Genomic DNA, 14,610 nt, shown 5'->3' with positions numbered 1-14,610 from the left:
TCAGCAAGGGGCCGGTCCACTGTCCCTCAGATCTTGTGGGGGGCCGGACTATATTTTGAGGGGGGGGAAGAATGAATTCCTATGCCCCACAAATAATCCAGAGATGCATTTTAAATAAAAGGACACATTCTACTCATGTAAAAACACGCTGATTCCTGGACCGTCTGCGGGCTGGATTTAGAAGGCGATTGGGCCGGATCCTGCCCCCGGGCCTTAGCTTGCCTACCCATGGCCTTTCTGCAAGCTTCTGGTTATGGGTGGTGCTATGTCAGAGAAGTGGTAGATTTGTCCTTTGCAAAAGGGTTTGGAGGTGGCGGAGGTGAAGAGACCTTGTCAGACGGGTCTGCCTGGCTGGGTCTGTTTGCGTGAAGAGGGCTCTTGTTGACACACCCGCCTCTTGTTTGTGAATGGCCTGGAGCATCTTTTGTTTTCTGGGATGCAAGAACCAGCTGTTCCTACCTAGACACATTATAACAAACAGCCTCCACACTGGGGGGGGGGGGCTCCTATGAACCATGCAGACCCTAACATCCCTGCCCTCCTTCCTTGGTATCATTTCTAAGTACCGTATTTTTCGCCCTATAGGACGCACTTTTTCCCCTCCAAAAATGAAGGGGAAATGTGTGTGCATCCTATGGGGCGAATGCAGGCTTTCAGGAAGCAGCCTGCAGCCCGAAACCCGGGGGGCGCAGCGGGGCGCGCCCCGGGCTTCGGACAGATATGTGCAAGCCTGGAGAGCCCGGCGGGAGTTCCCGCCAGGCTCCCTAGGCTTGCGGATAGCAGCCTGTTCTGGGGGCTGGGGAAGCTCGGGCTTCCCCCACCCCAGGCCGGCAAGCTCCGGGTTGCGCAACCTCGCCTTCGCTTCCGGACCCCCAGCCCCGAGGCTAAAAACGAAGCCAGGACAGCTAGCAGGATCCGTCCTGCTTGCTGTCATGGCTTCTTTGCTTTTTGGGGCTCGGGGGGGGGGATAATTTCCCCCCCTTTATTTCCCCCATAAAAAAATAAGTGCGCCCTATGGGCCTGTGCACCCTATGGGGCGAAAAATATGGTATTTCTGCAGAAGCATTTCTGTACTGGAAATTCAGACACAAAGCTTCACATCCCCCACGGCTGCCAGGTGAACAGGGCACTGCAAGGCCCATCGTCCCTAAGGTGCGTGGGGTTGAAGTCCAGTAACATCCCAAAGGCTACAGGTAGGGGAGAATTCGTCTCCCATGAGACGGTGATGGGATGATTGGTGGGAGAATTCGTCTCAGAGCTAAACATTTATCATCTGTTATGATCTGACTGCCGCAGCCAGTTGAAAGCCACTCGTGAGTATCATGTGTTGCTTGGCAAGTCAAACGTTTTGGCTCCCAAATGCTGCAAACCCGGAAGTGAGTCTTTGGGTTTGCAAAGGTTCTTTGGAACCCGAACATCCGATGCGACTTCTGCAACTTCCTGCAGCCAATCGGAAGCAGCGCCTTGGTTTTTGAACGTTTTGGAAATCGAGACTCCGTTCGACTTCCAAGGTACCACTGTACCAGCATTGATCCAGCATTGCAGGGGGTTGGGTTAGATTACCCTCTGGTTGTCTTCCATCCCTACAATTTTATGATTCTATGGAAGAGTGTACCTGGGGGGGGGGGTAAAAGTCAAGCCGCTGGAGAGTCACAGCGCCTGCTGTGGCTGTAGAGACTGATGTAGGAGAGACCTGTTTTGTTGCAGGTGGGGCAGATGAAGGTATCCAGTTGTGCCGCTGGAGATGCCCCATGGCGTTTCTTCTCTCTGGGCTCCTCCCAGCGGTCATCGCCCCTCTGTTGATGCCTGACCTGTCTGAGCAGAGCAGGCTGATTCTTGACCAAGTTGATCACCCTGTGTGCCCTGCACCCATGGCAATCCAGGGGTCTGAAGGAACTGCATGAAGGGACCCCTGACCATTAGGTCCAGTCGTGGCCGACTCTGGGGTTGCGGCGCTCATCTCGCTTTATTGGCCGAGGGAGCTGGTGTACAGGTTCCGGGTCATGTGGCCAGCATGACTAAGCCGCTTCTGGCGAACCAGAGCAGTGCACAGAAACGCCGTTTACCTTCCCGCCGGAGCAGTACCTATTTATCTACTTGCACTGGTGTGCTTTCAAACTGCTAGGTTGGGAGGAGCTGGGACTGAGCAACGGGAGCTCACCCCATCACGGGGATTTGAACCGCTGACCTTCTGATCCGCAAGTCTTAGGCTCTGTGGTTTAACCCACAGCGCCACCATCTCCTGGTCATAGGTGCCGGCTAACTGGGTCCCCAGGCACCCACAAATTTCAGTGCCATGCTGCATGACACCCACGGCCTCGGGCACCCACGATGGCGGGGCCACCCCTGGTGCCAGGGCACAGTCATGATGCCTAAGTGAAGCAAGAACTGCATCGCAGGCACAGTCTTGGTGAGGAAGCCGACCCAGAATCACAACTCCCGGGAGCAGGCAGGCTTTAGGACCCTGAGGGGAGCTGACACGTAAGAGATCTTCGGGCGCAGTCGCCACAGGAAGAGGATCTCCTCGGTCCCGCGGCTGTCGGAGGAGGGTTTGCTGCCGATCCTGGATTCGTCTCTCTTCTTGCACGCTGCACGCGCGTTTCCTGCGTGCATTTGCAGAATCCGCGAGACCTCCAGGAAGTGGGGGACCCCAGTAGATCCCAGTCTCCTCTGCTGCTTACAAGGCGGAGGAATCGTGCGGGGCGGATTTTAGAAACCCAACTTTGCCCGGAGAGCCGATCCGATCCTGGGGGGGAATATGAGATATTTTCATCTCCAGATGGAGCGAACAAGCAAGATGATTCCTGTGGTCCGCAGCTTGCGATAAAGGAGTCTGGCGCCTCCCTGAATGTAAACGGGGGGATGGTGTAAGGAAGACGCCGACCAGGCTGGATCAAGTGGGAATCCGGTAGGCGGAAGGTGGCTCGAGATCTGAGATCTGGATGGTTTGCAGTAGATCGGCAAGGGCTTCCTGCGCTCGGTCGTCCCATCAGCAGTGAAGAAATGATGTTCTCCCCCTAAACATAAATTCCTGAAATGGAGGGGGGGGGAAATCCCTAATCAGGAATAGACTTCCGCGTGAAATTCAGCTCCGGCTCAATTCATTTCTGGCCCTGGAAATAAATTATTGCTGCTCAGAAACACAAGGTAACTGCACCGGCGCCCTTAAGTGGTTTTGGATTATAGCTCACATGCTCCCTGACCTTTGGCAGTGCAGACTGGGGCTTCTGGGAGTCGTAGTTTGAAGTATTAAGAAATCACCACACAGGCTGTCCCTGCCCTAGAGCAAGGTTTCCCAAACTTGGGTCTGCTGCTGTTTCTGGACTACAGTTCCCATCATCCCTGACCCCTGGGTCCTGCCAGCTAAGGATGATGGGGGTTGTAGTCCAAAAAAATAGAAACCCGCATTTGGGAAAACCGCACCCTGGAGGTATGCCTTTTGCATCTGGCCCTGGTTGGAAAATCTTGGTCTTCTAGGTAAAAATAAATAGGATATCAGACAAACCTGAAGACTGCCTGCCTCTGATTTAGCCATGCACTGTGTGCAGCTCCACCCAATGGCGAGTCTCCCAAGTCAGGAAAGGAAAACCTGTGGCTCTCCTGGCACTGTGGGACTCCAGGTCCCATCAGCCACAGGCAATGTAGCTAGTGACCAGGGATGGTGGGCGATGTTGCCCCCAGCTATCCACCCGCCCCATCCCTGCCATAGGCAGGTCCTAAGCCAGGCACCCCAAAATTCGGCCCTCCAAATGTTTTGGGACTACAATTCCCATCATCCCTGACCACTGGTCCCGTTAGCTAGAGATGATGGGAGTTGTAGTCCCAAAACATCTGGAGGGCCGAGTTCGGGTACGCCTGTCCTAAGCCTTCTCAGGCTAGCTATCTGAAATCCTGAGGTTCCTGGGATTAAACCTAAGACTACCTCCACCACAGAGCAATGGCCACCTTCCCCAATCCCAGCCCAACCCTGCGCATGTTTCCTTTGGAGCAAGTGCCAGTGAGTTCAGCAAGACTCACTTCCTAGGAAGCTTGTTTAAGGGTCACTATTTTAAGTCGGCAGCGGCCTGCACAATTTCCTGGAAGTGGGTCCAACACAGACATCTTCTGCACTATACCATTAAACCAGCGTCATGCCACTTTAAAGGCCATTGCTTCCCACCAAAGAATGCTGGGAACTGGGAACAGTGTTATTTAACCCCAGGGAACTCTGGTAGCTCTGCAAGTGGAATAGGGAGCTCCTACTTGCCTCACTAGGCCAATGGCCCATCCAGACCAGTACAGTGGTACCTCAGGTTACATACGCTTCAGGTTACATACGCTTCAGGTTACAGACTCCGCTAACCCAGAAATATTACCTTGGGTTAAGAACCTTGCTTCAGGATGAGAACAGAAATCGCGCGGCGGCAGCAGCACGGTGGCAGCGGGAGGCCCCATTAGCTAAAGTGGTGCTTCAGGTTAAGAACGGACCTCTGGAACGAATTAAGTTCTTAACCTGAGGTACCACTGTATCCTGTTCGCCCTGTGGCCTGTGGGGAGGTTTGCCAGCAGGACATGAGCACAACGGTACTCTGCCCCGCTGCAGTTCCCAGCGAGTGGTAGTCAGAGACATATAACGACCCTCAGCACCTTTAACGAACTACATTTCCCAGAATTATTTGGGGGAAGCCATGACATTTTTTTGAGCAGAATGATACTGTTTTCAATGTACAGTACGGATGGGGATGTGGTGTTGCTGTGGGGGTCTGGTGGGCATTAAAATGGCGGATAAGCCACAATGCCTGGCACTGTTCAGAGTGCTGGGTAGATCAGCTCTCATGCCCAGGTTTGTCAGGCATTGCCCCTGCTCAGTATTGTCATACAAGTATATGAGTGTCTCCAGCCTCTTGACGATTTTGGCTGCGTTTTTCTGGAGCTTTTCCAGCTCTACCAGGAAACCAAGCTGTAATTCCTGCATTAGAATGGTAGAGTTGGAAAGAGACCACACGGGTTATCTAGTCCAGCCCCCTGCAATGCAGGATTCTTTTGCTCGAACCCATGACCCTGAGATTAAGAGTCTGATGCTCCACCAACTGGATGATGTTTGAGGTCCCTTCCAACTCTGATCGTACAAAAATCTCCTTCAGAATCTACTCTGCTCTGCACATGCTGGGATGATTATAATCTTTGGAGCTTCTCATCTTGCCACAGTAGGAGCGGCAGGCCTTGTTGGAATCTGCCAGCCCCTGGTGGTTGCCTTTGTTCTGGCTTCTCTTTCCTGATTAGGTTTTCCTTTCTTAAAGCCTAAGGTGAGGTTGAGGATGGAGACAGAAGAAGAAACATCGAACTTAGACCCCCAGGACCCTAAGACAGAGGAGATGCCAAGGAATAGCAGCTCAGGTAAGGACTCAGACAGAAAAACAAAACAGAAGAGTATTTCAGTGGAAACCGTGTGAGTCAAAAGTTTGATTTCATCATGTAAAAGGTGGATGTGTTGCTGGCCTTAGGGTCCCTTCTGTCTGGTGCGCCTAAGAGGCTGCCTTCTGAAGTCGAACAGAATCCCTTCCGAAGTCCATTTGACTTCCAAAATGTTCGAAAACCAAGGTGCAGCTTCTGATTGGCTGCAGGAAGCTCCTGCAGCCAATCAGAAGCCCCATCGGACGTTTGGGTTCCAAAGAACATTCACAAACTGGAGCAATCTCGTCCGGGTTTGCGGCATTTGGGAGCCAAAACGTTTGACTCACAAGGCGTTCGTCAACCAAGGTACGACGGTATATCTAAACTGGGTATCCTCTGGCCCACAGTAAGTTGCTCATTTCACAAAGTAGGAGAATAAGCTAGCATTTTTGTCTATATTTGTAACTCTTGCAAAGCTATTGAGAGACTTAACAGATGCATGCTTAGGTACATGTTCATAGAATTAAAAGACGGTAGAGTTTTTTGGTTTTTTAGTTCATTAGATTTGCGAATGCGGGTTTGTGACCAGGAAGAGCCTTCAGGGGCTGCTGAGAAGGGTGTGGATGCGAAACTGATAAACAAAGCAGCTTCCACTTCTTTCTCAGGCTTCCAAGGACATTCCAGTCGGGCCCTAGCTTGTGCAAGCTCCTGCACTGCAAACTCTGGGATGTTTTCAGCTTTTGAGAGATTAAACCAACATGTCACAGTCGGCTTTTACTCTCAACGGCTGGCAAAACACAAAAGAATTCCAGCTACAAGCAGGAAATCTCTCTTTTTAAAAAATTCTATCCTATTCAATGTAAAAAAAACAACAACAAAATCCTGGACCTACAGAAGTAGCCTGGCCTTTTCCATGACTGCAAGTTTCAAACGTGGAAATTCTCCTTGTACAGGAGGAAGCATTCGAATATTTGGTCTCACAGCCTCCACAGGCCAGCCCCACTTCTTCCTTTAAATATATGCAGCAGGTGTTGGTCACCTCAATGCCCCTTGTGCCCACATGCTTTCCCCCCCAGGACTTGCAGCAACAGAATAAGCTGAACCGAAACAAACAGGTATTTGCCTAATGAATAATAGGAACCTGAACAAATTATATTTTTTGGCAAATTCTATGTGCCCTTTCCTTTGCAGCAATAACAAAATTGTTTTGCATTGTTTTATTTTTATTTTATTTTTTTTAAAAGAAGCCTTGCGGAATCCAAAAAAAGGCCAAATCCTAATCGGCAAACATTCAGACCCAACACTAGTTGTCCGGGGAAACTCAGGGTAGATAGATGGGACTTTAACTGTTGGTGAAAGCACCCCAAAGTAAGAACTTAAGAATAGCCTGCTGGATCAGGCCAGTGGCCCATGTAGTCCATCATCCTGTTCTCACAGTGGCCAGCCAGATGCCTGTGGCAAACCCGCAAGCAGGATCCAAGCACAAGAGCCCTTTTCCCTCCTGTGGTTCCTAGCAATTGGCCTTGCTCCCGTCGCTCAGCCCGGACACTGAAGTCCAGCTCCAAGGGCCTTCTGGCAGTTCCCTCACTGCCAGAAGTGTGGTTACAGGGAACCAGGCAGAGGGCCTTCTCGGTGGTGGCACCCGCCTTGTGGAATGCCCTCCCATCAGATGTCAAGGAAATAAACAACTGCCTGACTTTTAGAAGACATCTGAAGGTAACCCTGTTTAGGGAAGTTTTTAATTTTTGATCATGTTTTTAATATTCTGTTGAGAGCTGCCCAGAGTGGCTGGGGAAATCCAGCCGGATGGGTAGGGTATAATTAATAAAATTCTTATTCTTAAGAAGCCTTGTTGCCTCCAATCATGGAGATAGAGCACAGGCATCGTGGCTAATAGCCATTGGATAGCCTTTGTCCTCCATGAATTTGTCCGATCCTCGTTTAGAGTCACCCACATTTATTTATTCATATTTTATTTGTTAGATTTATATACCGCCCGTTGTCACAAGATCTCTGGGTGGTTCATAGATGAAATACAAAGTAAAAGCACAAATAAATAGTGAAATTAAAAAGGAAACAATCGTGGGCCCCCTGCCTCCCACAAACACATTCAAAAGGCTGTTCCCTGCTGAGGCTCCTAAGACCCATTGCCTATCAGATATGGGGCTCCATCACCGGAATCTGCCCTGGTACAAAGCAGCTCCTTCCTGGTGTTCCTGAAACAACCTCTCTTGTCTTTCATTTTCTCCAGAAGGCGATCAGATGGCGTCAGCTGCTCTCGCCGCCGCCACAGCTGCCGTGGCCGCCATCACAACCGTCGCGGGGATCCAGTCGCGCATCTTTGCGCGGCTGGTGACACGCCGGAAGCTTCTGCCACGAGGGCGCGACGACCTGGCCGAGCTGGAGGAGATGGTGGAGACGGCCGCGTCGGTGCGCCTCCGGGCGGTGGTGGAATCGAGCATCGACTCTCTGAAGGCCATGATGTGCTCGTGCCTCTTCCAGTCGCCGGCCGTCTTGGCCGGCCTGATCGACGAGCTCTACATCATGGAGAGGGCCTTCTGGGTGCAGCCGGGCCGCTCTGAATGGTGGGAGAAGGTGGTTCTGCCCCACTGGGACGACCATCTCTGGCAGGAGAACTTCCGCATGAGCCGGAGGACCTTCACGGAGCTGTGCGACCGGCTCAGGCCCGTCCTCGAGCGGCAGACCACCAACATGCGCGCTCCAATCACCGTCGAGAAGCAGCTGGCCATCGCCGTCTGGAAGCTGGCCACCCCGGATAGCTATCGCTCGGTGGCCGAGTGCTTTGGGGTGGGCCGCTCCACGGTCTCCAGGATCGTCATGGAAGTCTGCCAAGCGCTCTACGACGTCTACCACCACGTGGTCCACCTGGCCGGTGCCCAGGAGGTGATGGAAGGCTTCGCTGCCAAGGGCTTCCCCCACTGCATCGGGGTCCTCGACGCCACCCACATCCCCATCATCGCTCCGGCGCACAGAGCCACCGAGTACATCAACAGCAAAGGCTACTACTCCATGGTCCTGCAAGTACTGGTGGACCACAAAGGCAGGTTCACGGACGTCTACGCGGGGCGCTCCGGGAAGCTTCCCGGAGCCCGGATTTTCCGCGGCTCGCCCATCTTCCGCGCCATGAACCAAGGTACCTTTGGTCCCGGCGTGACCGTGGACGTGGGAGGCGAGCAGTTGAAGCCGGTGATCCTCGGAGACCCCGCTTACCCGCTGCTGGCCTGGCTGATGACTCCGTACGGCGGGCACTTGGACGCCCGCCAGCAGCGGTTCAACAACGCCCTCGGCCGCTGCCACACGGTGGCAGAGTCCGCCTTCGAGCGCCTCCGGGGCCGTTGGCGGTGCCTGCTCTCCCGCCTGGACGTGAGGGAGCGCTACGCCCCCCGGGTCATCGTGGCCTGCTGCATCCTGCACAACATTTGCGAGACCAGAGGCGAGCCTCTCCAGGAAGGCTGGCAGGAAGTGGTGAGGTCCGTCTCGCGGTCTTACCAGCAGCCGGAGAGGCAGCCGGTGAACGCGGCCAACCCCCGAGCGCGGGAGATCAGGGATCTTTTGAGCACGTACATGGAAAGGAGAGAGTGGAGGAAGTCAGACTGAATCTGTTGCTTTCCCCTAAAGGAACCCTCATGGCTGGTCTTGGAAAGAACGGGGCCTTCTCTGCAGTGACTCCTCGCCTGTGGAATGCTCTCCCCAGGGAAGTTCGCCTGGCGCCTTCATTATACACTTTTAGGCGCCAGCCAAAATTGTTCCTTTTGTTGAACTGATCAACATCCTATACCCTTTTAAAATGCGGCTCTTTTTTGGGCAAGTGTTATTGGGTCATTGTTTTTATTTTGATTTCATGTATTGTGATCTTTGCTGTGAGACCTCCGGGTGTAGGATGGTATATAAATTCAATAAATAAATAATAAATAAATAAGAAGAGACCATCTCTTCTGTCCCCATATGAAATAAAAATAAATGACCTATTTTGACGGCAGCTATGAAAAACATGGGTCCTGGCTGGCTCTCATGTAGAGGGAAGGGATATCGTGGCATAATGGCTGAACACTTGTGCTACGAATTTGAGAGCTGCCCTCTCCTCTCTTGTAATGAGTCCACTCAGGTATCCTAGACAAGCTTCTCTCTCTTTCTCTCCCGCTCTCTCTCTCTCTCTCTCTCTCTCTCTCTCCCTCTCTCTCTCTCTCTCTCTCACCTCCGCCATTTGCAGCCTGCAGATAATAAAACTGACCTACCTTGCAGGCTTGTTGTAAGAATTGCAAAAGAATGTATGTGAAAGGTTTGAATACGAGTACAGTGGTACTTTGGTTCTCAAGCTTAATATGTTCCAGAAGTCCGTTCCAAAACCAAAGCGTCCCAAAAACAAGGCATGCTTTCCCCTAGAAAGTAATGCAAGACAGATTAATCCCTTCCAGACTTTTAAAAACAACCCCTAAAACAGCAATTTAACATGAATTTTACTATCTAACGAGACCATTGATCCAGAAATGAAAGCAATAACCAATGCAGTGTACTATAAAATAAAAAAACAGTATTGTAGATGATATAAATTTAAAAATAAAAAATTATTACCTGCACTGATGATAGTCATTGTTTGGATGGTTTTTTTTATCCATTTCCGCAGTCACACAATCAATCAATCAATCAATAGCTGAACCGGGTTCCACACAGTCACAAAAACAAATTAACTGAAAATGCCTCAAAAACAAAAATGCAAAATAAATAGCAAAACAAAAGCCCCAAACTTAATCTGTTCCGGAATTCCGTTTGACTTCTGAAATGTTTGAAAACCACACTGCAGTTTCTGATTGGTGCAAATGCCCCAAAATAATAGCCAACAGCCACATCAGACGTTCGGCTTCCGAAAAACATTCAAAAACCGGAACACACACTTCTGGGTTTTCGGCCTTTGGGAACCAAGGTGTTTGAGAACCAAGGTACCACTGTAGAGCCTGAATATTCCTATAATTATATAAAGCTGACAAGAAGAAGCAAATTGGGGGAAGGGAGGGAGAGGGGAGGGCAACCAATCTGTGGCAATCAATGCCCCCCCCCTTGATATTCCCAAAGTAGAGTCTCTCAAAGCTTCGCTCCTAACTTCCCCTGCAACTGTCAAACTTTTTTCCACAGGTAGACACTGTGCCACCAATCACAGAGGCCCATGTGGCAGGAACAAATCTGTTTAATTAGGGGTTGGATGAGATTAACTTCACATATACCCAGGATGTATTACCTCACCATTATAAATTACATTTAAAGTCAAAATGAAGTTCAATTGACTCATTTTCTCCTTCCTTAGCACCCTCCCCATCACCCATAAAAATTAATGTGGGGACCCTAATATTCCAACCTACCTTGCAGTGTCGTAAGAATTGCTAAGAGAACGTATTGGTGTGTTTTCAGCAATCTGTTTGTTGTTGTTTAGTCATTTATTCGTGTCCGACTCTTCGTGACCCCATGGACCAGAGCATGCCAGGCACTCCTGTCTTCCACTGCCTCCCGCAGTTTGGTCAAACTCATGCTGGTAGCTTCGAGAACACTGTCCAACCATCTCGTCCTCTGTCGTCCCCTTCTCCTTGTCCCCTCCATCTTTCCCAACATCAGGGTCGTTTCCAGGGAGTCTTCTCATGGGGTGGCCAAAGTATTGGAACCTCAGCTTCAGGATCTGTCCTTCCAGTGAGCACTCAGGGCTGATTTCCATAAGAATGGAGAGGTTTGATCTTCTTGCAGTCCATGGGACTCTCAAGAGTCTCCTCCAGCACCATAATTCATAAATTCAAAAGCATCAATTATTTGGCGATCAGCCTTCTTTATGGTCCAGCGCTCACTTCCATACATCACTACTGGGAAAACCATAGCTTTAAGTATACGGACCTTTGTTGGCAAGGTGATGTCTCTTTTTAAGATGCTGTCTAGGTTTGTCATTGCTTTTCTCCCAAGAAGCAGGCGTATTTTAATTTCATGGCTGCTGTATAAATGTTTAGAGTTATCCTTATTAAAATGTACTCAGAGTTGTGAGCTCTCGTTGCGCAAGGCTCCATTCCTTTGGGGTCTCCCAGGTGTCTGGAACTAAGGGGGCAGACCATTTATACCTCTCCCCGCACTGAAATCCCATCAAGGTAAAGTAACATCTGCCCCACAGCTCCCTTAAAAGAGGCACCCCTTATAATCATGATCTGGAGCAGATCATTAAGCAAACATTAAGCAAACATTAACATAAACATGATCATTAAGCAGATCATTAAGCAAACAGTCTGTGAGCACCTAGAAAGGAATGCTGTGATCACCAATAGTCAGCATGGATTTCTGAAAAATAAGTCATGTCAGACTAACCTGATCTCGTTTTTTGACAGAATTACAAGCCTGGTAGATGAAGGGAACGCAGTGGATGTAGCCTACCTTGATTTCAGGAAGGCATTTGACAAGGTGCCCCATGATATTCTTGTAAAGAAGCTGGTAAAATGCGGTCTTGACTATGCTACCACTCAGTGGATTTGTAACTGGCTGACTGACCGAACCCAAAGGGTGCTCATCAATGGTTCCTCTTCATCCTGGAGAAGAGTGACTAGTGGGGTGCCACAGGGTTCTGTCTTGGGCCCGGTCTTATTCAACATCTTTATCAACGACTTGGATGATGGACTCAAGGGCATCCTGATCAAATCTGCAGATGACACCAAATTGGGAGGGGTGGCTAACACCCCAGAGGACAGGATCACACTTCAAAACGACCTTGACAGATTAGAGAACTGGGCAAAAACAAACAAGATGAATTTTAACAGGGAGAAATGTAAAGTATTGCACTTGGGCAAAAAAAATGAGAGGCACAAATACAAGATGGGGGACACCTGGCTTGAGAGCAGTACATGTGAAAAGGATCTAGGAGTCTTGGTTGACCACAAACTTGACATGAGCCAACAGTGTGACGCGGCAGCTAAAAAAGCCAATGCAATTCTGGGCTGCATCAATAGGAGTATAGCATCTAGATCAAGGGAAGTAATAGTGCCACTGTATTCTGCTCTGGTCAGACCTCACCTGGAGTACTGTGTCCAGTTCTGGGCACCACAGTTCAAGAAGGACACTGACAAACTGGAACGTGTCCAGAGGAGGGCAACCAAAATGGTCAAAGGCCTGGAAACGATGCCTTATGAGGAACGGCTAAGGGAGCTGGGCATGTTTAGCCTGGAGAAGAGGAGGTTAAGGGGTGATATGATAGCCATGTTCAAATATATAAAAGGATGTCACATAGAGGAGGGAGAAAGGTTGTTTTCTGCTGCTCCAGAGAAGCGGACACGGAGCAATGGATCCAAACTACAAGAAAGAAGATTCCACCTAAACATTAGGAAGAACTTCCTGACAGTAAGAGCTGTTCGACAGTGGAATTTGCTGCCAAGGAGTGTGGTGGAGTCTCCTTCTTTGGAGGTCTTTAAGCAGAGGCTTGACAGCCATATGTCAGGAGTGCTCTGATGGTGTTTCCTGCTTGGCAGGGGGTTGGACTCGATGGCCCTTGTGGTCTCTTCTAACTCTATGATTCTATGATCATTATGAAAAGTGGGGGGAAATGAGGGGAAAGCTGAAATGGATGTATAGAAAATATGGGAAGAGGGAAAGGCAGAAGGCCAGTGTGGTGTAGTGGTTAGAGTGCTGGGCTAGGACCTGGGAGACCAGGGTTCAAATCCCCACTCAGCCATGAAACTCTGGGGGCGGAATTTGAGGCAGACTAAGCTATGCTGACACTTAGATAGGGATTCTGCATTTGGTCACCATTTCATCTGGGTTTGAGCTGAAAACCATTGTACAGAATGTGCTGTTTTTCAAAATGGTAATGCAGAGATGGGAAAGCCATAGCTGTTGAGTTTTTTGCCTGTGGAGGAGCAACACATAAACTTCACTTTCTTATCTGCTATTATTATTATTATTATTATTATTATTATTACAACCCATCAGAAGACCACAGAGCACTTTACACCACACTACATACCATAGTATCAGTACAACGTAGAAATCAAAACAATTATATAAATACAATTATAACGGGAATATTTGCATATATTCCCTGTTTTGCCATAGAGGCCGCTTCTTCCCTGTCTTCTGCCATCCACCTTGTTTATTAGGATTGTTTGCTGTCCAGTGAAATATATCTGCCTGCTTCTGTTCCTCTAAAGCAGCCTAGTGTGCAGAAACCAGCAAATGAAGCTTTTCATGGTATGAGGATGAAACATCTCCTGCTCATGGCTGCAGATCAACAACAAAAGTGAAAGCTACCGGCTGTGGCCACTGGGATTCTAACTCTGCCTTAGAGCAGGCAGGTGACACACCTGTGTCCTGATTAGGTGTCTTGGTATTTAAAGGTGCAACAAGCAACTCTGCGCAGGGTCTTTGCAAGTGGTTATAGACAAAATGACAGTGAGAGCTCCGTTGTGTAGCCCATTGCTAGGAGTCCATCTATGTCCGGACCTCTTGGGCTCTATGGGATGTGGACTAGATCAGATTTCGCCAACCTAGTGCCCTCCAGAGGCTTTAGCTGATGGGAGCTACAGCCCCCAAATATCTGGAGGGCTCACCAGATTGGCGAGAGCTGATCTGGTCCACATCCCACAGTGAGGCCACCTGTCCAATCTGCCTAGAGATTCTTAAGGAACCTGTGATTCTGGACTCCAGGTGCAATTTATAAAACTGCTTGTATTAACTTTTCCAAAGAGATACTTCTGCCTTTTGGCCACAAGGTGGCAACCACATACGCATTTCTTGCAGTACGGTATTTCCATACTACTGTAGAGGAAAGGCTTGACCTGTTGGGTTTCTGCCAGCCACACAGCTGTTAGGGGCTCAAGATCCCTGGCCGCATGCCCAAAGGCTAGAAGAGTCGGTGGAAGAAGATTGGAAGAAATTTAAAGACTACTTACAGAAATATTGTAAAATTAATGAATGTTAGAATGATGTTGGATTGAAGTTAAGTGGTTTCTAGCTGTAATGGTATAAAAGAATATGGAAAAATTGGTTTTTAATACGTAAAAAATTAATGTTATAATATATCAAGATTAAAGATCAGGATTAAAAAGGAGGGAAAGGAATTGCTGGACTAACAAATTGAATTGGAATACAAAAGAGGGAGTTATGAGGAGGTCCGGGAAACAAGTAAATGTAAGAGAAGTGATGAAAAGATGGAATTGTTTTTAACTGTTTTTTCTTTTTTGTACTTTTGTGCTTTGTATTTTT

The 14,610-nt window shown here is 49.2% G+C and overlaps 1 protein-coding gene across 2 annotated transcripts; it reads left to right on the top strand.

The window, feature by feature from the left end:
- Positions 1-1,927: 1,927 nt before the first annotated feature.
- Positions 1,928-9,316, top strand: LOC308472329 (uncharacterized protein). Of its 2 annotated transcripts, none has more exons than XM_080997068.1 (3): positions 1,928-2,908; positions 5,280-5,376; positions 7,625-9,316. In XM_080997068.1, exons 2-3 carry the CDS (start codon positions 5,298-5,300, stop codon positions 8,989-8,991), a joined length of 1,446 nt encoding a protein of 481 aa, XP_080853194.1. In that variant the 5' UTR covers positions 1,928-2,908; positions 5,280-5,297; the 3' UTR covers positions 8,992-9,316. The 2 variants fall into 2 exon arrangements, with proteins under 2 accessions (XP_080853194.1, XP_080853193.1); XM_080997067.1 differs by having other exon boundaries at positions 1,930-3,147.
- The last annotated feature ends 5,294 nt before the right edge of the window (positions 9,317-14,610 follow it).

The sequence above is a fragment of the Podarcis pityusensis genome (genome assembly GCF_964106645.2).
Source record: "Podarcis pityusensis genome assembly, chromosome: 2".
NCBI lineage: Eukaryota > Metazoa > Chordata > Lepidosauria > Squamata > Lacertidae > Podarcis > Podarcis pityusensis.
The sequence above is the reverse complement of the archived record's forward strand: the minus strand, read 5'-3'. Positions and strand labels throughout refer to the sequence as shown.

Coding starts and splice junctions, on each gene's coding strand:
- LOC308472329 (XM_080997068.1), top strand. CDS start 5,298: ATGGAGACAGAAGAAGAAACATCGAACTTAGACCCCCAGGACCCTAAG. Junction 5,377..7,624: donor GCCAAGGAATAGCAGCTCAG/GTAAGGACTCAG, acceptor CATTTTCTCCAG/AAGGCGATCAGATGGCGTCA.